This window comes from Alosa sapidissima, chromosome 3 (genome assembly GCF_018492685.1).
Source record: "Alosa sapidissima isolate fAloSap1 chromosome 3, fAloSap1.pri, whole genome shotgun sequence".
NCBI classification, from domain to species: Eukaryota; Metazoa; Chordata; class Actinopteri; order Clupeiformes; family Clupeidae; genus Alosa; species Alosa sapidissima.
This window is the reverse complement of record NC_055959.1, coordinates 21,256,985-21,282,309: the sequence shown is the minus strand read 5'-3', so window position 1 is coordinate 21,282,309 and position 25,325 is coordinate 21,256,985. Positions and strand designations below refer to the sequence as shown.

At 42.7% G+C, this 25,325-nt stretch overlaps 1 protein-coding gene, 2 long non-coding RNA genes and 4 other non-coding genes across 11 annotated transcripts; 1 reads left to right on the top strand and 6 right to left on the bottom strand.

Annotated features, from left to right (window-relative positions):
• Positions 1-381: 381 nt before the first annotated feature.
• On the bottom strand, positions 382-978 carry LOC121705793. Its single transcript, XR_006030894.1, has 3 exons — positions 942-978; positions 764-836; positions 382-404 (listed from the first exon to the last, which is right to left on the bottom strand). It is a non-coding gene; the product is annotated as an uncharacterized LOC121705793 (long non-coding RNA).
• Positions 979-6,095: 5,117 nt separating this feature from the next.
• Positions 6,096-22,726, top strand: LOC121705781 (fas-binding factor 1 homolog). 5 transcript variants are annotated; one of them, XM_042086999.1, is made up of 33 exons: positions 6,096-6,211; positions 6,521-6,651; positions 6,832-6,859; positions 6,950-6,991; positions 7,146-7,224; positions 7,308-7,371; positions 7,457-7,507; positions 7,781-7,922; positions 8,058-8,138; positions 9,050-9,112; positions 9,502-9,648; positions 9,751-9,898; positions 10,076-10,218; positions 10,303-10,399; positions 10,489-10,929; positions 11,170-11,238; positions 11,511-11,632; positions 13,494-13,811; positions 13,998-14,047; positions 14,339-14,386; positions 14,546-14,683; positions 15,166-15,266; positions 15,615-15,821; positions 17,011-17,118; positions 17,754-17,893; positions 18,155-18,273; positions 18,603-18,725; positions 19,206-19,391; positions 19,649-19,825; positions 21,356-21,493; positions 21,728-21,818; positions 21,916-22,046; positions 22,590-22,726. In XM_042086999.1, exons 2-33 carry the CDS (start codon positions 6,649-6,651, stop codon positions 22,665-22,667), a joined length of 3,873 nt encoding a protein of 1,290 aa, XP_041942933.1. In that variant the 5' UTR covers positions 6,096-6,211; positions 6,521-6,648; the 3' UTR covers positions 22,668-22,726. The 5 variants fall into 5 exon arrangements, with proteins under 5 accessions (XP_041942933.1, XP_041942935.1, XP_041942938.1 ...); XM_042087000.1 differs by lacking the exon at positions 6,096-6,211 and adding an exon at positions 6,228-6,356; XM_042087001.1 differs by lacking the exon at positions 9,050-9,112.
• On the bottom strand, positions 22,671-24,782 carry LOC121705791. Its single transcript, XR_006030892.1, has 7 exons — positions 24,648-24,782; positions 24,130-24,259; positions 23,880-23,925; positions 23,593-23,698; positions 23,284-23,329; positions 22,996-23,104; positions 22,671-22,801 (listed from the first exon to the last, which is right to left on the bottom strand). It is a non-coding gene; the product is annotated as an uncharacterized LOC121705791 (long non-coding RNA).
• On the bottom strand, positions 22,884-22,951 carry LOC121706343. Its single transcript, XR_006031016.1, has one exon. It is a non-coding gene; the product is annotated as a small nucleolar RNA R38 (small nucleolar RNA).
• LOC121706344 lies at positions 23,175-23,244 on the bottom strand. The gene has a single exon (XR_006031017.1). It is a non-coding gene; the product is annotated as a small nucleolar RNA R38 (small nucleolar RNA).
• LOC121706346 lies at positions 23,425-23,495 on the bottom strand. Its single transcript, XR_006031019.1, has one exon. It is a non-coding gene; the product is annotated as a small nucleolar RNA SNORD49 (small nucleolar RNA).
• Positions 24,009-24,079, bottom strand: LOC121706345. The gene has a single exon (XR_006031018.1). It is a non-coding gene; the product is annotated as a small nucleolar RNA SNORD49 (small nucleolar RNA).
• Positions 24,783-25,325: the final 543 nt, after the last annotated feature.

Genomic DNA, 25,325 nt, shown 5'->3' with positions numbered 1-25,325 from the left:
GTCACGTCGAGAGGCTGCATTCGATGGGATGTGTGGGGTGGGAGGGTGAGCAGAACAATTCCGTTGCTCTTGGACATTTCTATTGCCTTGAGTGAGATGTGAGCTTTTAGATTATCCAGGATTAGCAGCATGGGACGATCAGGGGTGCAGTTAGTGTGCTGTATCAGGTGATCAAGGAACTCAGGCCAGATGTCTTCATTCATCCATCCCGTTCTGGTGGCGGTACCTTTGGCTCCTGCAGGTGCTCCTGTCATGAAGCAATCCTTAAACTTGAATCTGGGGAAGACAAACATGGGAGGTATGGCATTCCCAGCAGCATTCACTGCACACACCACAGTCACCAGTTCTCCTCTCTCAGCCGATGTGACGGAACCAAGTTGCTTTTTTCCTGTCTCTGTCACAACCTGATCAAATAGAAAGTTTAGAATCAATGGCATGTGCAACCAGTATTCTACTACTGGTCTAAAGGTACAATGCATTTCTTTTCATGTCCAGTTCACAGATTCACAGCATTACTACAGCATTATACATGTACCAGCACTTTACTGTCCACTGCACTTTTATATGCACCAGCACTTTACTGTCCACTGCACTTTTATATGCACCAGCACTTTACTGTCCACTGCACTTTAATATGCACCAGCACTTTATTGTGCACTGCACCTTAATGTGTACTAGAACCATACTCTTAACCTAATCTGTACCAGCATTTTTAATATGTGCTAGCTCTTTAATATGCCCTCTAAGTGTATGTGTAGTTTACCTGCTGTGGCTTTTGTACTGTAAAGACACCTGTTTCATCCACATTGTAAATCATGTGTGGAGGGAAGGCATGCCTGTTAAAGATGAGAGGCAAAGTAAGAACCTTATCAGAATCAAAGCCAAATCTTACAGGTAATGCCTCCGTAAAGCATTTGCGACTAAATAATTAATTCGTTCACCTGTCCATCACTACAGGCAGATTGTCAAAGAACTCCCTGACTAGTTTTATTGAAGGCTGTAGCCCATCCCAGGGATGTTGCCTCTGGAGTTCGGATAGAGAGATGGCGACGTGCTAGGAAGCTGCGAAACCAATCTTCACCTAGAGTAGACAATTCATTATGATAAGATTTAGCTGTGTGCCAAGATCAGTTGGCCTTAATTAACCTACAGAATCATGTGATCTCTTGCACACCCTAGCCTACCTGCACATTGTGTCTTTGTCCAATTGTCAGGGACAGGGATATTGTTTCTTTCTGCTTATTCAAAGGCCAGTTGACGGGACTTAACTGGAGGAAGGCCATGGAACTGTTCAGCTAGTTGTTTCAAGTGTTTGGAAAGCTCCTCCTCCATCTCATCTGTAATAATTCTCTTTGCCTCAGCTACTGCACCCCAGGCTACTGATTTTACTTCCCCTTTCTCTTTTTTGAATCTTTATGAATCTTAAAAGGCTTGACTTGTCAATATTTCTGTCCCTTGCAGCTGCTCTGATAGACTTCTTTCCTTCCTTGACCTCAGCGGCTGCACTCTCCATCTCCTCGAGGGGTGTTTTGCCCCAGGTTGTCTTCCTGGTGTATTGCCTTGGCATGATGGCTTTTCTACAATGTTTATGACATTTAAAATAAAAATGTAACATTACATATTAATTAATATGTAATTAATATTAATATTACATTACATATGCAATGTAATATTATAGTAATATTATATTAAAATATGTTTAAAACTAAACTTAACTTGTGCCTCATGGTGGGGTAAAGTGAGACACTGTATCACTTTACCCCACAGCATTTGTCTCAATTTACCCCACCTCCACCATTTTTGAAAAAATGACCTTTCTTAGCAATTCAGGCTAACCTTCAGCTAGCATCATCACATGGTTTTATATGTTGGTAGTTCATCAACAGGTATGATATAAGTTTTTCTACCTGAATCAATTTGCTTTGGCACAACAGTTTTAATTTTAAAATTTACTTTTACATGCAAAAAAAAAACATTTTGTTGGAAAAAACATGCTTACCTCAGCAAAATGAGCTTCTCTTCTTTATGGCCAGGGGGAAATGGGAGGAGCTTTGAAACAAAATGGTCACATGGGCACGAATGTATTCTGTTGCCTAGATAAAGGGGTTGTCTCACATTACCCAGTGTCTCACTTTACCCCACTCTCCCCTTCGCTCAAAATATAAGTATTGGTGCGTGCAAAACAACAGCCGGCGGCTGTGGCCTGCAGGCCGGTTCTAATACTAATCAAATATCATCCCGGGGGCCGTAGATAATTCATTCCGCGGGCCTTGACTTTGACATGTCTGATGTAGATTGATAATATCGGGGAAAGAGTGGATGTTTTTCCTCTGTGTGTCTGCGTATAGTTGTTCTACTACAGACAATGGTAGATCGCAGCAGCAGCAGGCAATGACACCTCTGGGCGAATAAATTAAGTTTTTAACTGGAACCGATGCTCTCATACTAACTATAACATCATTGGATTACTTTAGATTGATATAAGGAAATTCTCTGGATGAATGCGAAGCAGTGTGTGTTTGTGTGTGGGGCAGGGGAGCATAGTATGTACATATAACATTTTGAATGACAAAACGTCTTTGGGGTTTGTAACAGCTTAGAATGGCTTAGAGTGCAGCCAGCAACATATTTGGGGACAATTTTAGCATTAGACAAAGACAAGTATCCTAAAGTGCCTGGAGGAGAATAAACCATAGGCTATAACTTGTCAGGGACTGGTTGGGGCAGATTCATGTCTCTGTTGCTGAGATAGTTTCGTGCCAAGCATCTGGCTGTTTTTAAAGAGTATTGCTTGCATGGAATTAAATTCTAAATACGAGGCGGAATAACCCTTTATCTTCAATAAATGAAATTATAATTTGAAAGCTGCATTTTGTGTTTACTCGCGTTGTCTTTGTTTTATTAAAATTATTTGGATGATCTGAAACAAGTCTGAGAAATATGCAAAAATAGAAGGCATTGGTAAGGGGGCAAGTACCTTTTCACAGCAGTGTATGGCAACCCTATAGCACAACAATATCCTACACAATTAATCTGCAGAAAGTGTTTAATGCTGTCATCAGCGTCTACTCCAGCATGTCTTCAAATACAAACAACCAACAGTGTAAGAAGAGTATTTATCACAGCAAGGGTCCACTTCAAATATGCAACAAGAACAACAAACTGGCTTTATCTCCAAATCTCTTTGCATCAGCATCTGTTTGAGCAAATCAGTATTAAATATTTGAAAGGACTCGATGCGTGTGTTCATCTGCCCAGAGCAGCTGGTGATTTGCTTTTACAGCAACAATGACATAAAAAAAACAGTCAATGGGTTTTGTTTCTCTGTCGTTTCCTTTTATCCATTAGGGAGGCCAATAGGCCTATACCTAAATATTGTTTCAAACAAAAGGCATCTTGTTTCTGAAACATCACACTGCTGCTCAAACTGAAAGGCTGGAGACAGGCCTATGTTGAGAAGTCTACTTTTCAGACATCTCATTGGCCTTCCAATCTAGTCTATTCAAGAAGCAAAAACCTGAAGGACCAGTTGGTTCATTCAGATCTAATCCCAGTAAAAGACAGCAACACAGGCCTACTAACTCCAATAAGACCAGGAAATTATAAGTGTAACGCATGCGCTCAGTGTAACAGCACATACAAATGCCATGACTTTATTCAATCACATGTCCATGTGGGAAAGTTTATATAGGGAAAACGACACGCCAGCTAAACAACACATAGCAGAACATAGGTGCACAATTAGACACAGAAACGACACATACAGTACCCCCTAGCCTGTCACTTTATTGAAATGAAACACACTGTTAACTCTTTACATTACATTGGGAATTAAAGACACCCCGTCAAAAGGGGTGACTTGGATATACAAAGAGAGGCTGAATGGATACATAGACTGGGCTCTCTTGTACCTCATGGTCTTAGTACTGAATTTGATTTGAGATGTTTCTTATGATAAGATGTTTCTTACGAAATGTCTTTGCACATGCACAAATAATTTATTACTTTACACAGTTGCAAAACTTTGTTACACATGTGAACATCTTTTGGTAACACTTTACTTGACAGTATCGACATAAGAGTGACATGACACTCTCATGAACACATGACACTGTCATGACACATGAACCCTAACCCTAATCTCTAAACTCTAACCCTAACCCTAATCCTAACCCTTACCCTTACCCTAACCCTAACTCTAACCCTAACCCTAACCTTAAAGGAGAATTCCGGTGTGATATTGACCTAAAGTGTGTCGAAACATGATACCGAGTGTGAACGTATGTCTCATAGCCCATCTCGGCTTGTCCCCTGCACGCCAAAATCTGGCGCTAGTTAGCCGATGCTACCAACAGCTTTTTCAATGGTGGTGCTTCGGCATCGGGCTAGCCATGCAAATAAATCACTGTTTTACACTGATTTACACATTTACGAGGCTCAATGTATCTCCACACTTCATTGGTAGACTTCCAAGGGCCCTGACATTTAAAACGAGACATTGAGAACTTTGAAAAAGTACTGGTAGTTTACTTACAAGACTATTTATACATACAGTATCTTCACGAAGTTTAGCGTTTGCAGCCATCTTGAATTTAGTCACGATAAGTCGAGCGACGAGTAAGAATGAACAGGTATGATAAGGGATCAGATTCCAAAAATAATTCTGTGGAAATGCATGGATTCCAGTTGCTGCTACAGGAAGAAACTGGAATCCATGCATTTCCACTGAATTATTTTTGGAAATCTATCACCGAGGTCATGTCCTCAGTATTTCTTTCTTTAAGTTCCATTTAATTTATTAAGTAAAACTAGCTGACGAGACCATTATCATTGCCTCAAAGCACCGTCAGGTCTCACGTAGCCTATTGCAGTCACATGGCTGTATCCACCACAGAGGACACCAGTATTTCTTTCTTTAAGTTTCGTTTCATTTATTAAGTAAATTATATTAGTAATTAGTATATATAGTAATAATATATATATATATATATTTTTTAATTGCATATTGCAGATTGCATTCTCATTTGAATAAAGCTACCCATATGCTTCCATAATATACAGTGGCAGGTTCCTGCTGCCTTGTCATTTGTTGCTAATTTATGTCTCCTTTTTGATATAAGACACTTTTTTAAAGGAAATAATAAAGGCAACAAAGACAGGAGACTTTGGAGTTACCCGGTTCCCACTAGTGACCATTTATAAACTGCTAGTATGGCTCTCCATTGCAAGCGCTAACTGGGTAAGCCGTAAACACGGAAGTGACGTAGCCTAGTTCCCGCCTTGACGAGTGACTTGACAGATTGCAATGCGTTTGGCAGATTGAATGGCCATTTGAATTTTGCAACACAAAGAGCGTGACTAAAGTGCAATGCAATCACGGGGGGCGCTATTTCTTTTCCATTTGAATAAAATGCCTCATCGATGGCAAAACGTTTTGCCCAAAATAATCCAAAATCTTTTCAGGCTGGCATTGACAGTTTTGCCAAATATGTTTTTAAAATGCAATCTTACATTGCACTTTAAATATTAAATTGCAAAACGAATTGACAGTTAAATGATGAAACTGAATATTGAAAATTAATCCATGTTTATTCTATTTTTTAACCAAAATTATTGGAATTGATTTTAGGATTTCATTGTCACTTTGCAGATTAAAATACAATTTGTTGGATATTATTGCAAATTGCAATATTAAATTGCATAATGAATTGTCAATTGCATAATGTAATGTCTTTTTGAATTGCATATTGCAGACTGCATTCTCATTTGAATAAAGCTACTCATATGCTTCCATAGTATCTCTCCCTCTCGCTCGCGCTCAAGATGCGTTCCCGAGCATTAGATCTGCTGCATGTGGAGATTGAGAGGACCCATATCATTGCACGTAACATGCTGTTGCTGCATTTTGCCTCTGTTTCGGAAGAGTGAAAAGCAGTTTTAAGTCAAGCTAAATGTAAGGCTAAATGTTGGTGCCCCCGACAACACTTGGTGCCCTATGCATAGTGCATGATGCGCGTGGTGGTAGCGGCGGCACTGGTAGATGGAGTTTAAGTTTAATACAGCTCTGTCATTTCTCAGAGCACCACCTAGTGGTGGTTTAATGCAACTGTTCAGGAGTAGGCTACTACACTACCCACAAGTCTCAGGAGCAAAACAGGAAGTTTCTCTAACGAACCTCAAGCGTTCAAAATCTTTATGTCCTGCTTTTTGTGTGAGGATATTTCAGGAATTGTGTAATATGTTGTAATTGTATAATGTGTCCTATATATCTTTAGTACCTAGCTGTACAAAGTTTTTGCAAATGGTCAGACGTAGGTTTAGCCGTCTAGTCACTCTAATGAAATGCACTGCTAACGGTAACATAGATAGTGCTATATAACTTAGTCTACTTCTGCATGAAACTTCAACGTTATAATTAGCTTTCATTCATGCCCAGTATTGTATGTTACGAGGTCAGAAGACTGTGAGACTACTAGTTACGAGGACACTAATGCTTGTATTTATCTTTTATTGTAACAAGTCGGCAGGCAATTATGGGTAATGAGATTGCTCCTCGCTACGGTTACCATTGGTGACGCCGACGCTGTGAAGAGATTTACCTCAATCCATTGACCTATTATTTGGTTATTTGTTAAAAGTTAGAGAACCATGGTGAGTATGACAACCTTGACACAGTGATGCATGCATATTGCAAAGGTTATCATAGTTTATGTTATTAACTAACGTTATATTGCTAGATAATTAAACCGCTATTAGAGTTAGAGTCGTAGCCAGGTATGCAAGATCCTCCTCAGTCAACATCAGTACATGTTTTCTGCTCTTCTACCACAGACGACAAAACAGAAGAAGGCTTTACAAAGTAGGTACATACATTCTGTGTAGTGGAATCGACACACGTGTTTCAAATTGTGAAATACATTTACAACAACTTTCTTTATCGTTATTACAGGCTCAATCGATGATGTACTTGGAGGTCTTTTGGACGATGATGGTATGTGTACAATCTGCAGGCTTAGAGCTGTGGTAGTCGATATGCAAAATACAGTGCAATATTGCTAATTCTATTGGTCTTTCAAGCAGTTAGTAATGCATCCCAGACATGAAGTTTCTCAAAAGTCTTACATTTCAAATTTGGTCTCACACAGATTTCCCAGCAAAGACACAAACACCTTCCCGTGAGCGCACAAGGGCCAAAGGTGTACTTCCATCACGCAGTGGCAAAAAGTAAGGATCAACCACGTGGACAGAAGCTTTGAAATGCTGACTTTCACTCTTTTCATGTTTTTGTCACCTGATGTGATTTCCAGGTCTGTGTTGGATGATGACGAATTCTTCAGTAAACTGGCAGAGGAAGCAGTGAAAGAAGATGACGTGGGTTTATTTGACTTAAACTAAGCACATACTCCTGAGCTTGGAGGCATGATGATTCTGTTTCATTTTGAGTTTTTTTTTCCAGCTGTCTGACGTGTCTGAGGCCGATCCTCAAGCTCTTCTGGAGAGCATGAAGGTAAAAACCTACAAGGTTATATGGAACGGTCAAAGGTATTTGTGACTCTCTTTAAGTCCAGTGGAAGATGTAAGTCGGGATACATTCTGCTTCTTTGAAGTTGGGTCAACTCCAAGTGGTATCAAACTCTATGTTGGAGACTTCATCTGTTCAATGCATTTAGCTGAGAGTCAACAAACATATGATGATGTTGTATAATCTCTGTGTGGGATACTCTCTGTACTCTGTACTTTGATGGTGGACTAAATTTGGTGGTCAACCTCAAATTACCAGGACATTGATGACATGGATGCTGATCTGTTTGGCTCAAAGAAGAAGCCAAGCTCTGCCCCAGCACAGACAAAAAGCTACACCTCAGCAGGTTCAAAGCCAGAGCCATCAAAACCTGGAGACAAACTGAGGGCCAGTGACACAGGTGTGTGAGGTCACGTAGATGTAACATCATAAGATACTGATGAATGCTCCTCACCTGTGTGTTGTATCTACTGTATTGCTTGAATATGGGGGAAATGTGGGGGAAACTTAAGCTGACCATAGTGTTTGTACTCAGACGTGCCTGCCCGTGAGGAGAAGAAGCCCAGGTCAGCACCCGCATCAACAGCACAGAGTTACAAGAAATTCAGCTTCCTAGGTACATCTATAGTGGTCTTTTCTCATTGTTTTGTTAAAGGAATTTTCTGGAGCAAAAACAACCTAGGGTCTATTTTTAGAAGCTAACAGGTTCAAGATGTTGTTTGAGAGCATAATTATGTTAATTGGTGGGGTTTTAAGCAAGAATGTTGTTTGCATTAACACCAAATTGTCTTACAGTGAAAGCGAACCGGACATAAACACACGTCAAAAACGAACTATTTTACACCACTGACAATGTTCAAAATAGAATGACACTTCTGTGGTAGTGTGGTGAGGTTGTTACATTGTAAGTGTTTTGAACAGTTATAAAAATGTTATTTAATGAAGGATGTGATTTTAGCCTACCTTTGCTAACTTCCTGTCGCGACCACCTTGAAGGAAGACTTAAGAGTAGCCGACTCTCCTCTCGCATTCATTGACTGTTTTGTACTGCATTCGTTAATCGACTTGTTAAGCGTTCCTTCAAGGTGGTATAAAATAGTTCAGTTTTGACGTGTGTTTATGCCCCGTTCACTTTCACTGTAAGACAATTTGGTGTTAATGCAAACAACTGTCTTGCTTAAAACTCGACCAACTAACGTAATTATGATCTCAAACAACATTTTGAACTGTTAGCTTCTGAATAGACCGTAAGTTGTTTTTGCTCCGGAACACTGCTTTAAAGTCTTTGAGCAGTTGGATTCTTACTCATTTACTACTACTTAATAACATTACTGTACAAACAGTATGTGAACATTTCATGTGAGCACAATATTACATTGACATGGAGAACAACTGTTCGGTTTTATATACATGTTTGATTTCTATCACTTAGTAAAATTAGAAGGGTAGTAGTACTAATTGTCCCCTATATGGTTATGGAGTACTCACTGTATTCCTCTTCCCTCCATTATTGCTTCATTGTCTAAGATGATGATGATGGTGGTGATGGTGGAGATGATGTTCCACCTGGACCACCTGATGGTGAAAAAGGTATCCATAGAATAGAATACCTTAATGCCTTATTCAGGTTCACCTTGTGGAGATATAAAGACCTAACTGATTTACCTAACCTTAGCAAAAAGTGAATCTGAATATTGAGGCATTACCTTAAAATGCCCTTGGTTGAGATTATGGAATAAAGTGTGTTTGATGCATTTAAATATTTCACATTTCCCCTTCCTGAAAAAGCAGACAGGTGAAATGCATTGTTCGCTCTTAACAATAGAACAATCAATAAATGATTCCAGTGTGCGGTGGCTATTTTGACTTTTTGGATTTCACATTTTCCCTTTACCTTGAGTGGCAGTACATTCAGATTGTTAAGGAGCTGCACATTGTTTGTCCATTATGTGATTTGCCCTTGCTGTTTCCTGATTCAGACTTTGATGATCCCCTGGATGACCTACTGGATGATTTGGATCCCCCAAAGGCACAGAAAAGAAGCTCACTGTCAGAGAAAACGTCAGGTATAAAAAGTGACAGTCCCGCTGCATCCCCTCTTGTCAGTCAGAAAAAGACAGAGAAAGGTAAGTTCAGTCCGATGTCACTGTTGTCATTCTGTCATTTAATTTATTCTATTTATGTTTCATTCATTGTGTGAATGTGGTCCCTTTTTTCTGTCTGAGAAGCATCGACAGCCCTGGCTCCAAAGACAAAGAAACGGGACGAGCTGACATTTGATGATGATGAGGAGGATGACCTCATCGATGCGCTAGGATTTGGAGAAATGTCTACATCAAAGAACAAGACAGCCGCACTGGCTCCAAAGAAAGAGAGGTACCGTTGTCAATGCTCAAAGCAAAACTTATCACATCAAAAAAGAGGCTTGTTTTTTGAGGAAGAGTGCAAGTATATATACTGTATATGTTTGGATATTCATTCATTTGGATTTTCATTTATTGAGTCAAATAGTGTCTAGTACACTGAAACAGTGCCCCCCCTTGTACTGAACAGTGAGCCCCCCCAAAGACCACGCACCAGGCTGGATGAGATCTTGAGCCGAGGGACATCCCCACACCTGCTGGAGCGCCCCCCAACAGGGGAGAAGAAAGAACAAAAACAGCAGCCACAACAGCAAAAGAACCCCAGTGCCAAAGGTATGTTGTTCCCCTCACTAGTATACCCAGCTGAGTAGATGATATCTTCTAGGAAAATTGAACCAGACTGTTTCCTTCCCAAAGATGCTCCAGTTGGAGAGGAGGACTTAACGTTTGGCTCCTACCAGCCCACACTGGCCGGCACCCCAGAAGGAAGACAGTCCCGCAGGCAGTCAGTCAGGTGGGAGTTAGTCCAACAAGTTCAGTCAAACTACCCAAGGGCTGTCCACTTTAGTATCAAACTATTTATAGTTGTGTTCAATCTACCAGATTCTCCACAGAAGATATCAGCTCGCACTCACCTGAGCGCAAATCAAAGCCCAGCACCCCTGCCACACCCACCTCCTCACGAGCCAGCAGGCCTACAGCTGATTGGCTGGGACTCAAACAGGATGATGTTGATGTAGAGGTCGAGCAGACGAAGAAAACAGCAGGGGGCGCTGTGGCATCAGACGCCTCTAAAGTTCCTCCCTCCCCACCGTCAAGGCCTGGTAGTGAGATTGCCACGTCTTCGCCCAAAATCACCAGATCCAGACAGGACACTACCAAGGGACTCCGAGAGGTGGGGGAGCAGGAGACGGAGAAAGAGCAGGAGGACGATTGGTTGACCGGAGCTCTGAGTCGGAAGAAGACCAAGGAGGGGGAGAAGGTGGCTGCTCATCAGGATGCTCTCGGCTTGGGAGAGGAAGTGGATCTGGACTCCTTTCTTAGGTGAGAATGACATGGGAACTTGCTTTGGAAACTTTTTCAGCACATTGTTCAGTCCAGTTCAGCCAACCTCTGTAGAATACAATTGTGTACTTGTCAGTGTCAAATTTCTACATCTGACGTATAACACATCATTACTGCAACTATGAGGATAACCTTCATGGTCATATGAGGATGGCATACTTACAAAACCCTTCTCCAGGGTGTTTGTTATAAGTTGTAATTTGTCTATTGTTTACACAGTAAAGGCCAACCTACTCCAACATCCCGAAGGAAACAAGAAGACACACTTGAGCTGAACAAAGATGCAGGGTGAGGGCACTGGACTTCATTTCTGATTGTGGTATTTAGTCGTCACACTTAAAACACTGTTGTCTGTCTGGAGATGTTCCCTTGGATTTGGACTGGGAGCAACATTAAGGATTGTTGATTATGTTAAAAATGATTGGATTAGCTTGTAGCTTTTGTTATGTACCTTTGAGCTAGTGAACTTTAAAGTAGATGTGTGAACCATGACTTACGAGATGTATTTACAGTCTCATGAATGTCACATCAGATAAGTACATGTCTGTCTCCACTCTCAGAAGTGGCTCTTCAGCTGCACAGAGGCCAGTAAGTCCCACTCCATCCCTCTCAAAAGCTGGAAGGGGAGACCAACTAAGACCAACCAAAGCCAGTGAAGACCAGCGAGCCACCATAACCAGAGGTAACTACTAGTGGGGCAGTTAAGCACAAAAATGTATCGCTTTGTGATAAAAGCATCCAATTTGTTAGAAAAACTCACAGAGGGGGTTCTGATTTTTAAAAATGGCTGGAAAATATGGGTTTTGTTAGGTGAAAAGGGATTGAAAGCAGAAACTAACTACTAACTAACTAATACAGTTACATATTTTACTGTAGTTACATAATTCTTCACACTTTAAGAATTAAGCATCGTTCAAGAATTTACATTAAGTGCTAGATTAAGCCTGCCCAGTTGTTTGTAGTGCTAGGAGAGGAGGTACTCTCAAAAGAGTTGGGTCTTCAGGAGGTTTTTGAAGACAGAGGACACTTCTGCTCTGGTAGGATTTGGAAGTGCGTTCCACCAACGGGTAACTACAGATGAGAAAAGTTTGGATTGCCATACATTTACGGGTGGCAGAGCCAGGCAGCATTCATTGGAAGAGTGCAGCAGTCTGGAGGTAACATATCCCTGTATAAGAGGCATAACTTTGTGGACATGCATTAGTGATTGAAATTTAATGCGTGCAGCTATAGGTATCTAGTGTGGAGCTCGATGAGCAGCGGAATAACGTGCCCTTTTGGGTTGATTTAAGATCAGGTGCGCCCCCACATTCTGGATCAACTGGAAGGGGTATCATTTGCAGGCTGGGAAGCCTGGTCGAGTCACGAGATGGGTCACATATTGACTCAGGTATGGCCTGATTTATCTTATGTTGTAAAGTGCGAAGCGATATTACTGGGCAACCAATGCAACGTGATCATAAAAGGTTAGTTGGCCATCGACCATGACCAACTAAGTTCTCGCTACCTTGGTAGGGGCAAGAGATAAGGAGTCAATTTTGATGTTGATGCCATGGTGTAGTTGGTTTGGCTGTTCAGTTTTTCAGAGGTTTAGCTTGACAGTTCAGTTTTTGAGAGGTTTAGCTGAAGATGATGTGCCTTCATCCGTGAAGATATGTCTGAGAGACATTCAGAGATCTGTGCAGAGACTGAGGGTTCGTCGGGTGGGAATGACAGATAGAGCTGTGTGTCATATGCATAGCAGTGATATGAGAAGCTGTGCAAGCAGATAGTCAGACCCAGTGAGGTGGTGTAAATAACAAAGAGAAGGGGCTCTAGCACTGAGCCCTGGGGCACCTCTGTGGTGAAGTAGTGAGATGCGGACAGTTGTCCTAGCCAGGACACACATTGAACGAGCGCCCTCTGAGGTAGGATTCAAACCAGGAAAGTGCAGAGCCAGGGATGCCCATGTTTGAGAGTATAGAGAGAATGATGTAGTGGTTATCCGTATTGAAGGCAGCTGATAAGTCAAGCGGGATGAGGACCGAGCTGTCACTTTGGCTTCTTTTAAGGTTTCTGTCACAGACAGCAGAGCTGTTTCAGTTGAATGGCCACTTGATTTGGATCAAGAAGGTTATTCAATGAAAGGAATTCTAAAATTTGTTGGAGACCACCAATATGATAACTTTTTATGATAGCACATGTGTGATAGCTGGTGTGATGGTAAGGCTAATGGATTAAAGTAGGTCGGTTGGTATAGGGTCCAACGGGCATGTAGTAGGACGGCTACATGTCAGAAGTCTGGATATCTCACTCGGGAGAGAGAGGAAAAATGAAGAGAATGAAGTGCCATCAACCGGGAAAGGTTGTGGACATGCAGTACCATAGGCGCCAGACTGAGTTTTAATGAACTCAGGGGAGTGGAGGTGGGGAACATGCATGTCCATACTACACTCCTGTCTTGTACTAAACACATTAGGTATCAGGCATACATTAGTCAGGAAGTGTAGGACTTTGACGCTACTTAATCTGTTTTTCACTTCTCGCTGGGACCAAATCTTAAGATAGCTCCGCTGACCCTACCAGTCTGCCAGATCCAGCCCCGTATCCCCTGCAGTCCCACCACTCTGCTCAGCCTTTACCCTCCCAGCCATCTAAGGTAGTGCCCGTAGACCCGATCTCCCACCAAAGGCAGCAGAGCAGAGCCTCCATCTTTCCATCCACTACACCAGCAGCAGTGAGGCACCCACCTCCCCAGCTCAGCACCTCTCAGGAACAGACTGGACGGGCCCCCAGTGAACAGGCTCTGCCCCCCAGCTATGCAGCACAGACATGGCAGGCTCCCAGACCATTAGATGCTGTGTTGAGCAGCCCCACCTGGTGTAGGTACTCTTGAATTAGAGTTAGTTGGGCCAAGATGTATTGTAAATATGTTGGGCCAAGATGTATTGTACATCTTTTGGAGATGGTGAACTTTTTTGTTAATGTCTTTTCTGTGTCTGATTATGTCTTTGTGAAGCCTATGCTATAATTTGAATCGAATTGAATTGAATTCAATATGTTTGCAGTACCACAACAGAGGACAGTGGAGAATACAGCTCCAGTTAGCCAACCTCAGGTAAGAAGATGGTTTTGAGATGTGAGCTCATAGTGTGTTTAAATGTGATTGGAAGATTTACCCACCAGTTTTTTTTATTTTTATATTAAGACTACATGTACAAGGGAAACATTGAATTAAGTATTAGTTAAAGAGCTTTTACAGACTAGACTAATTCCGAGAGTAATGTCTAAGTAATGGCTGTTTGATGGTGTTCCTGCATTAAGGAAGAAGGAAGTAAGTTAGACAATGCTGGTTTCCCAGATTTCTTCTTCCTGTCAGTCCTTATATGTTCCTATGTTTCCTAATCAGGTGTCCTTGTCAGCAGAAAGCCTTCAGCAGCTTTTACTACAACAACAGGTAAATACCATTTTAAAAAGGTGGAAGAACGCATCAGTAGATGTCATGCTTAGTAAATAAAAAATAATGTCACACTTCACACCTCAACATCAACTGCCCTTTTCGATATGGTGTTTGTGGTGACGTTACCCCTTTTGTCCTGTGTGTTCCTGGGTGCAGCTGGCCAGCGGCTGGGGTCTGGGTGGACCTCTGGAGGTGGGGGTGGGAGCACTGCACAGGCAGCGCAGGGAGACCGAGCAGCAGACAGGGGAGCAGCTGGCCACCCTGCAGGCCCGCATCATCCAGCTGGAAGGCCAGGTACCGCACCACACCACAGACACTCTCACACCACCACACCACGCACACACCACCACACACACACTCACACCACCACACACACACTCATACCACCACACCACAGACACACTCATACCACCACACCACAGACACACTTACACCACCACACCACAGGCACACTTACACCACCACACCACAGACACACTCACACCACACACACACACTCACACTTCCCCCCCTGTATCGATGGAAACATGCCCAATAACCACGTGGCAATGGAGCAGTATCAGACTCAAATTCTGACTAGAATTGAGTGTGATGACGTCAGGCTAATGGGTACCAAGGTTCTATTATAGATACCGTACGTATAAGACTTGAGATAAAAGTGAAGTCAGCAACATATTTGGTATTTCTGCAGTAAGAAATCAGAGGCTTCAGTGTGTGTGTGTGTGTGTTGGTGGGTGTGTGTGTTAAACGGTATTGTGTTGTGTTGGGTGGTGCAGGTGCGAACCCTCCAGCTAGAGCGGGACCAGAACCAGATGCTGCTGGAGAGCATGCAGCTCCGCCACAAACAGGACACAGAGCTGATGGAGAACACACACAGGTAGCACCACACAGCCAGTGCAGCCACTCACAACACCATGCCCACGGACCAGACCTGTGTGTGTGTGTGTGTGTGTGTTCATGTGTCCAAATGAGTAGTTTTGCTCATTTTTGCTCAGTTTTTGTATCATAAGTTTGTATTCTGAGTCTATTTCTCTTTATTATCTGTTTGCTAGCTATTTCAATTGTGAAGGGGAATAGTTACTTTTCACACAAGATTGTCCTATGAACCTCTGTGTGTGTAACTGTGCAGCTGTTTTACCGTGTTTGTCTTATTTTGTATGATTGTGTATGTTTGTGTGTGTGTGTGTGTGTGTGTGTGTGTTGACTCCTGGTCTTGGCCCTCCAGGGCTCGCGTGAAGCTGCTGGAGGAGTCTGGGGCTCAGCGGGAGTTGCGAATGCGGCAGGAGAACGAGGACCTGGCGGAGCGGCTGGCCTCGGTCACGCGGCTGGCTGACCAGGAGCGGGTCGAGCTGCAGGCGCAGCACCAGCGCCGCCTGGCCCAGAGCCAGCAGGACCGGGACCGCGAGGTGGAGAGGCTCCGCGACCTGCAGAGGTGGAGAAATTCCCCCCTTTCCATTTACCGTTATTTACGACACGGAATGGGCAACACAGGCATGGAATGTAGACATCAGTGTTGCGCGGGTTTGGTCACAAGCGGCCCGCGGTCGCCCGATATTTTAATCAACCCGACCGCAACTCAGACCGCGAATATTAATTAGGACAAAATTATACCCGACCCGCGATCCGACCCGCTTATTTACAAAATGTGTGCTTTTGGTTATAGCCTGCATGCAGTGTGACAGTGTGCAGTGGCCATTTCTGTAAAACAAACTAATTTATTTGCGAAACTTTATGCAGTAGAACTACACGCAGTAGGCATGCAGGACATAATGTTTGCGCAGGAGAGAGAATGAGAATAAGAGCGCAAGCACGCACGCACGCAACCACCAAGGATTATAACACTAGGATAAGATTTGAAGGCCATGGACATGCATCTTTCTTTCGAAAACAGAAATGGTGAGGCAAGGTAGGCAAGAGAGATACATTGCTGGTCAAAACGTTAGCGTAAGAACTGGTTTATATTGCTGAATGAAGCACAAAGCTTTACTAAAGCACATCCACTGTTTAAAGTCACAAACACAACGAACTAAGGTAACTTTTATGCATGCGCAAACCTATACATACCGGTAGATATGGCTGTGTAGTCTGTGCCATAACATTTATTCCTGCAGGCTGCCCGTTTTGGCTGTCATACTTTTAAATGGCTTCGCAAGAAGTAGGCCTACATAGACCATAACTTGTACTACTGTCATCTTCTTTAAGAACTTTTCCCAATATTTCCCATAGCCTATATCGCTTTTCCTGAAGGGGTGTCTATTATTGTAACTCGTGTCTTTAGCTTCTTTACTGTTGACTTTACTGTATTGATGCTTTACTGTATTGATGCTAGCCTTCTCGTGATATTTTAAGTAGGCCTATTTGTAGAAAATATATATTTAATTCATTTTAACTGACCCGCCCGCAAAAGACCCGAATATCATTAAAATATTTTGTTTATGACTCATAACCGCGGGCGACCGCTTAATTTCGGGCAGACCGCGCAACACTGGTAGACATGCCACAAATATGTAGTCACCACTAAGTGCCACTGCATAGGCACAACACTGTGTGTTACATTCAGCATAATGCCCCGTTCAAAATGGCTGAAATGGCTCAAACTGAAATGTTACTTGCCTTCCCAGGAAGTCCATTCTGGAGATGAAGAAGGACCATGAGGAGCAGGTCACTCGACTGAAGAGATTGAAGGACGAGGAGATTGATGCAGTAACCAGTGCCACCTCACAAACCAGGTCTTGCACTAACTTACTCCAGACTTTCTAATGTGGAGACACAGCACTCAAAAAATACTCCATAGAAATGCATGGGGCTAGTTTGTCACGCCAATATGGCCGTTGTCTACACATATCCCACCCCTTCCTCAGCAAAACGTCAACATGTGAATACATTGAGCCAATCATGTGGTGTGATGTGAATACATTGAGCCAATCATATGGTGTGTTGTGAAGACATCGTGCCAATCATGTGTTGTGATCTCGCCGCTGGAGAAAGATTGGTGTCATGAAGCCGAAATGGATGCCCGACGAGTGCCCAAAAAGCGTTGTCAAATGGCCGCTGAGTGGAGGGACTTGCCTAAAAGGACTTTGCTTACTCACTACCTACCTACCTACCTACCTACCTGCTTAGACTTCTTGCCACTCATAATGATCAGTTGATGGAGTACTGATATAATCTGGAGTAATCCATAACTCTGTTAGCCTTACAGTTGTGCTGAAGTAATCTGTTCATATTGACATTGAAGGTAATAACAGATTTAAAGAGCTTAAAGTAAGGCTGATTACAAGGCATAGCAGTTTAGAGCAATAGCAACACAACTACCACCAAACCCAAGGGAACCTGCTGAATGATCTATGGGTTTTTATTTTAGGTCCTTGACAGTGGTGATTGAACAGATGGAGCAATTTTCGCGGCGGCTGGGGGACCTGTCCTCTCGTGTGGAGAGCACCCATGAGCACACGACCCAAGGCCTGGAGCAGGGGGCAAGGCAAAGGGACGAGCAACTCAGAGGTTCCTGTCTCCGTCTATTTTGTAATGATGTATAAATATGATGTTAAATGTAACTTAATCAAACATATATATATAGACACTTAGATATTGAGTCTACTCTCAAGCCATGTGTGGATAATGCATTAACATGATTCTACTCTAAACATAAAACATGCTAAGTGAGCCAGTGATATAGGTCACCCCCTGTTCTAGACCTTTCCTGCGTTACATTCGTTTCGCTACCAGAACCTAAAGGATTGTGCCATGTGTTGTGTTTCCCAGTTATGCAGGACCGTCTGGGCCAGCAGCAGAGGGCCATGGCTGAGGAGAGGGCAAGGCTGCAGGAGGTCATCGCCAAGATGGACACACAGCTGGCCGAGCAGCAGAGGCAGCTGGAGAAGGTCAGACAGGGATGACCTCCCTTTGGCTTGACCCTGGACCCTTTGTCCCACATATTCCGTTGACCATGTGATCGTATTAAAAGTTGCAACTGGCTGGGGCACCTGCACCGTACGCCGGCGACCCGGGTTCGATTCCCGCCCCGTGGTCCTTTCCGGATCCCACCCCGACTCTCTCTCCCACTAACTTCCTGTTTTTCTCCACTGTCCTGTCTAATTAAAGGCATAAAAAGCCCCAAAAAATATGCTAAAAAAAAAAAACAAAAGTTAGAGTTTAGTGAGGATCTACTCACAAGATGGTAACTCGTTCCTGTTGCGTTGGTGTACCTCAGGAGCGCTGGAGAGTCTCTGCAGAACAGGCGAAAGCAGAGTCAGCCCTGCGGGGCCTGGAGGAGGAGCGACGGACCATGAGCCAGCAGATAGGCATAGAGAGAGAGGAGCTGGAGAGAGCCAAGGTTGGTGTGGACGCTTGTGTTTGTGAGAGCCTCAGCTTCTCACACGTGAAGAATTCTGATATATTCTGCTGAGAGTGTGTGAGAGAGAGAGAGAGAGAGAGTGATACCAAGAGACAGAAAAAGAGACAGCAGAAAAATTCACTATTCACATGCATTGGTAGAAATGGATGGATGGGGTAGAAACATGCCAGGGTAAAATCGCACGTTTTAACCCATTCGCGCTGGATGCTGCACGACGCAACATTCTATCTCCTGCCGGTTGCTGCGTAGTGCAGCATGCTTTTTATTTCATGTTTCTAGGTGTGCAGAGGCTTAGATATTAAGGTTTTGGTAGACGTTGACAATTCTTAGTGTTTTTTCAGAAAACCCTCAGGAAATAAGGTTATTTAGTTTAGAATGCCATATTCCATAGAATGCCATAGAATGCCTATAGGAGTAAAAGGGTTCATTATTTCTCTCTCTCTCTTCCTTCCTTCCTAGAGCGCACTGCTGGAGGAGCAGCAGCAGGTAATGCAGCGCTGCGCTGAGGAGCGCAGGAAGCTGGCCGCCGAGTGGACGCAGTTCCACACGCAGGAGAAGCTGCGGCAGGATCGCGTGGAGCGGGAGGCCAGCCGCGTTCTGGAGAGGGACGCCCACCGCGAGGGCTCAATCATCAGCTTTGCGCAGGTACAGGGCTCACAGACCCTCAGACCAGGCCTACACAGAGAACTCCAAGCAGTGTACAGCTGTCAAGTCTACACCATTATCTCTAGTACAGTCTTGGAAATTACATGGTTTAACTGAAAAATGATCCAAAAATTATTCAAGTTTTGAACTATTTTGATCTGGCAAGAGGCATATCAAAATCATGAATCTGTTTGTGTGTGTGTGTTCAGATTAAAACTGAACTGCACTGACTAAGACTATGATTTGTGTATGTGCAGGAGCAGGCTGAGCTGAAGCTGAGGGCCGGGGAGTTGAAGCAGCGGGAGGACATGGTGACCCGGGAGCGAGAGGCCCTGGACCGCCTCAGGGAGGACCTGGATCGGGACAAGGAGAGGCTGAGTGCCACGGCCATCCGACTCAAAACTCGCGCTCAGGAGGTGGAGAGCTTCAGCAAGGTGGGAGCTATGCTTGATCTGAAATATTGGGTGAAGCAGGGGTACAGTTGTGCAAAATCATGTAATGCTCTTTATAGGATAGATGGTGGCCGATTGAGATGTAGCGCCTGACGCCGACAAACCAGTACTGGCAGGAAAGTTCAGAGCGGCACCAGTCTTTTAACTGGAGTTTAAACGGCAAACCAATATAGTTTTTCCGGAAAAACTATATTGTCAAGACATTAGGTAATTAGGTTATTAGGCTACTGTACCCCGAAATACAAAAATAAACTTCGGAAAGACAAAAGTTTGTTTTCATAGAGAGCCTCAATGACCAAATCTTGTATTTACCTGTTGTCAGTGAAGTTTATTCATTGCAGCTCTACAAACAGCCTAGGCTATTTTAGCCTAAATAAGCCATGAAATTGACTAAAAACGTTAGCTAGTTTGAGTATTTGCACTGAAAGTACTTACGGAATAGTAGACTAGTTTGAGTTAAACTGAGTTAAAACAGCAAGCCTAGCCTAAATATTTTTAGCCACCTAAATTGACCAGTGCTTCGTTTGAGAAGGTGTAGTGGGCAAATGAGATGTAAGAAGACTAATAGGCTACCGATTTTGAACTCGCATGTTTCATGCACTATGTCACAAAAAAGACCTTCCTCGACATCAACATGTTAACCAATACTCCACCTCTCCACTCCAAGGGTAGCTCTATGGCTGCTCCACGTTACTAGTATGGGCACATCAATCAATACAACCAATAGGCCTACAGCAAAATAACTATAACTAAAGCAAAATAAAATAGCTAGGCTACTGAAAAGTATAATAGTGTCCACTGTTTGGTTTGTTCAGTAAACCTGACAACTTGAAAAGGCTAATTTTTAGATTACTTTGGCCAGAGCTTTTTTTCAAAGTCACAAAACGTGGCAAAACACATCCATATAGAAACTATTAGATACTGTTGGAGCATTTTAAATACACATACTGCCATTAAGACATTTCTAATATTAGAAATGCATGTATTTGACAGCTAAATGCACTGGGACAAGGTAGCATCCTATCAGGGTTATCACAGCATAGTAACCCTGATAGCCTAATGTAGGTAGCATTCTATCACAGCATAGTAGCCTAATGTAGGTAGCATCCTATCAGGGTTATCACAGCAGTAGCCTAATGTAGGTAGCATCCTATCAGGGTTATCACAGCAGTAGCCTAATGTAGGAAATGCGTTTTCTCCCCTCGCTGGCCCTTCACGCAGTGTCTTTGCATTTCTTTGTCCGCGGATGAGGTGAAATCAAATTTTGTGACTTGTGTATATTTATCTAAAATAATTGATTCTTCATACATTATGTTTTAGTAGTGGGATACACTGATATTAGGCTGCGAATGGCTGGCAGCTACTGTTCAGAACATCTATAGGGGGCAGGAGAAATTTAATTTGTCATTGCAAAAAATTATAAAATGATGTATGCTTAATGTATGGCAAAACCATCTTGACAGACAGCATTAATATATATTATCCAAATGTTATCCTTGTGTGTTTGCGCAGCTGGCCTCCGAGAAGTTTGAAGAGGGCGAGAGAGCGCTGCAGGAGGCCCGACAGGTGGAGGCGGAGCATCAGACTCGTCTGCGCAGCATCCACGCCCAAATGGAGCGACTGCGGCAGCAGGAACAACACCTGCACAAGGTGGGCGAGGGGCATCTGCAGCACTGCCTACACCTCCACCCTCAAGATGTGTGGGTGCACAACAGCACCATAGATCACAGTGGTCTTCAATTACATACAACAGCACAGCAGAAAAATACATTGCTTAAAAAATTCCCTACAATGCTGCATTAAATCACTGCGTGTTAAATGTAATAGTGAATGCATAACTACATTGGTAATTTATGATGAGCTGGTTGAATTTCTCCCTCTCAGGAGCGAATGAGGGTAACTGAACACAGGAGAGAAGTTGAGAACATGAGACACAGCCTCCCCATACATCTGCCCCCAGCCCCTATTTACACAGGTACATATTTTTCCTCCTACATACATACAAACTCTTAGATTACTCACTGATGGTTTGTAACATTTAGAATAATTCTTGATTGGCTTTAACTGTACAGATTTTGCACCAGTGGGCAATAGTCAGCTGATGTCCTCTCTAGCAACTGTCCAAGTCCAGTCTCCTGGAACCAATGCAACATCTCCAGAACTGCTAGCCAAATTGGCAATGCTCAGACACTCCGCAGAAAAGGTATAAAGCAACACAAATTTCATCACCAACTGTAGCATATGGTTCATTTTCTACAATTACAACAGACAGCTCAATCCAGTGCAGTCATTTGAATAGGATCCACAGCTTATCTTATTCTTACGGATGGACTTTTCATAGACAATAAGAGCAGATTTATGTACGCCCTTTACATATCGTGACTATTTCTGGAGTACAATATGAAGTTTGACCCATATCAATACAGGAAATCTTAAGAATGAATGTGACCATGATTGGTTTAAGTAAGGAGTCCTGTAAGGCAACTCCCTCCACTTAGCCTTGCGCATGTGCAGTTCTACCTGATGACGCGGACACCAACCTTGCTCCAGCGGCTAGATCACACCACATGATTGGCACGATGTACTCACGTCGATGGGTGGGATATGTATAGACAACTGGCAGATTGCCGTTACATTTCTATGGGAGATTCTATGAGTGCCATGTCTCATTAGAAAGTCTGCTTAAACTCAGAGTTGATAAGTACATCTGAAGGTCATGGAAAAAAAAACGAATTTCTCTTTACAGGACAGAGACTTCCTCCAAGATGAACAGTTCTTCCTAGCCACACTAAGGACCACACCACACACATCATTCCACACATAACAATTTTGTACATTATGGTTTTTATTTTCCAAGTGCAATAAAATTGAATTAACACATGCCATGGCTTCATCCATTCTTCATTCACCTTTCCAATAGCTCCTCAAGGGACCAGACTGACCCTTCAGGCCAATGACCTGTAGAAAATATATTTCAAAAAGCTATTACTAATTTGCAGGGGAGGGGATAAATGCTGCACTGCTTAATGATTCATAGTACACAAGCTTCAGGTTACCATTATTCAACAGTTGTTCAGACAGGGATAACAATGATCATCATAAGCTTGTAATAGCAACGATCAAGACGGCCCCAGTTATGAACAGGTCCTTACATTAGAGTGGTCATCAAGTCAGTCCTGGTCCACTGTTCTGATGCTTCTCCACACATCAACACTTTCCAGTCCGCTTCTTGAGGGTAAACAAGTCCTTTGAGCCAGTGACCTGTAGGATATTCAGAAATGTCCAGTTAACCAATTTGCTAAAACTGCTGCTTTGTTTCACTCATTTGCACAAGAGCTTCAGGTTACCATTAATCCACACAGTGGTTCAGACAGGGATAACAATAATCATCATGAGAACAGCAATTAATATTCATCCCTTTAAAATCAATAGGTTCTTACCTCAAGAGGACCTTCATTAAGATGAGTCCTCAACCATTTCTTTTACCTGGGGGAAAAAAAAAAAAAAAAAAAAAAAGCTCAAGTTAGAATAAAAGGCAACAGGAATTTAACCTCATTTAGTGCCCTAATGTTAAGGCATGTTCTCAGAACCGTTATCCAGCGTCAGTTATCGCATCAGACGGCTTTTCCTATATAACGAATTCATCAGAGAACCCTAAAAACGTGTTGCAACACAGTTGTTCAGATCAGGGTAACAAGATCATAAAACTCATAATAGCAACCATCAAGACACTCTGAACAGGCTCTTACATTAGGGTGGTAATAAGGCTAGTCCTGGTCCACTGTTCTGATGAGTCACACATCCACACTTTCCAATCTGTTTCTTGAGGGTAAACAAGTCCTTTGAGCCAGTGACCTGTAGGATATTCAGAAATGTGCAGTTAACCAATTTGCTAAAACTGCTGCTTTGTTTCACTCATTTGCACAAGAGCTTCAGGTTACCATTAATCCACACAGTGGTTCAGACAGGGATAACAATAATCATCATGAGACAACACCAATTAACATTTATCCCTTTAAAATCAATAGGTTCTTACCTCAAGATGACCTTCATTCAGATGAGTCCTCACCCATTCCTTTTACCTGGGGAAAGAAAAAGCCCAACTTAGCATATAGGGCGAAAGGAATTTAACCTTTTAATTTAGTGCCTAACGTTACGGACAGGTTCTCAGAACCGTTATCCATCGTCAGTTATCGCATCAGACGGCTTTTCCTATATAACGAATTCATCAGAGAAACCTATACACATGTATTGAATATTACTCCCAGTTCACGAGAAACGTTTACCCTTTAGCACGGTATGCTGATACGCCGCCTCAAAGTTGATCAGGGTCTTGCATTACGGTCTGCGGACCGAATCTTCAGAAGCGCGACATCCATTAGTCGTCTCAAGAAATTAAGTCAGGCGTCAAGTCCCCTGTAATATTAATGCAAAACTCAATGTTACACAAGCACATGTCGACTACGGCTTTTGAGTAAACCGGTAACTTGTAACTTGAATGGTGATCCGTCAAGCACTACCACGTGTTTCATGAAATAAGGCTAGCTAACGTTAGCAATCACCATCAGTTTCATTCAGTGACATTTAAGTCAAAACTAAAAGTGAAGATAACTGAAAGCCGTTTCCATAAGCAAGAAGTACGCACAGAACAACATTTTACATGCATTGGTCATGTAGCAACTAAGATAGTTGGAAACAATTGGCTAGAATGTTACCTAATGTTTGCTATCTGCTAACGTTTAGGGTCGGATCAGTAAAATTGAGACAAAATCATTAATTTGTGCCACAAGTTTTGTAAACTCACATTCAAGGTGGTTCCTGAACACAGATGGTCGACATTTGCAGCCTATGCATAGCAATGATTATATAAAAGGCCCGAATCGCTGAACTTTAAACGCGCAACTACATGCTTCCGCCGCCCAAGCCTGCTAGAGAAAAGAGAATGGTGTAATGTTGCTCACTGGGGTTTATAGTAGGTGGTGACGCAAGACAGTCACGTGATTTATTCTAACCAGTGATATTGTGAGACTAGTGTTCATAACCCTTCTGCATCAAATTAAATGTAGCCCAGAGCTCTGGTGTAGCCTAATGAATCTGTGAAATGCAAAATAAATCGGTGAGCATAAGAGTAGGCTGACTTTGTTGCTCCAAGCAGGCTCATTAGTATTAATTTACAACTGAACGAGTTTAGCTTTTAATCTGACCTACTTTCCACGAAACCACATCTATCAGTAGCCTATCGATCAGCGCCAACATGAGCAATAGCAAATAAAACTTTCATCCCTGCAGCTCTGAATATCCCTATGTTTAGGCCTATTAATATATGGGTCTAGACAGATCTCAGTTTTTTAAATAGGTGGACTAACCATATTGTTTGTATTTTTTTATATTATACTTACATTTTATATTATAGTTAGATTATAGTCTACTTCACAAGCCCACATCCCAAATGTAGCATATTGCACAATAACTTTAGAATGTA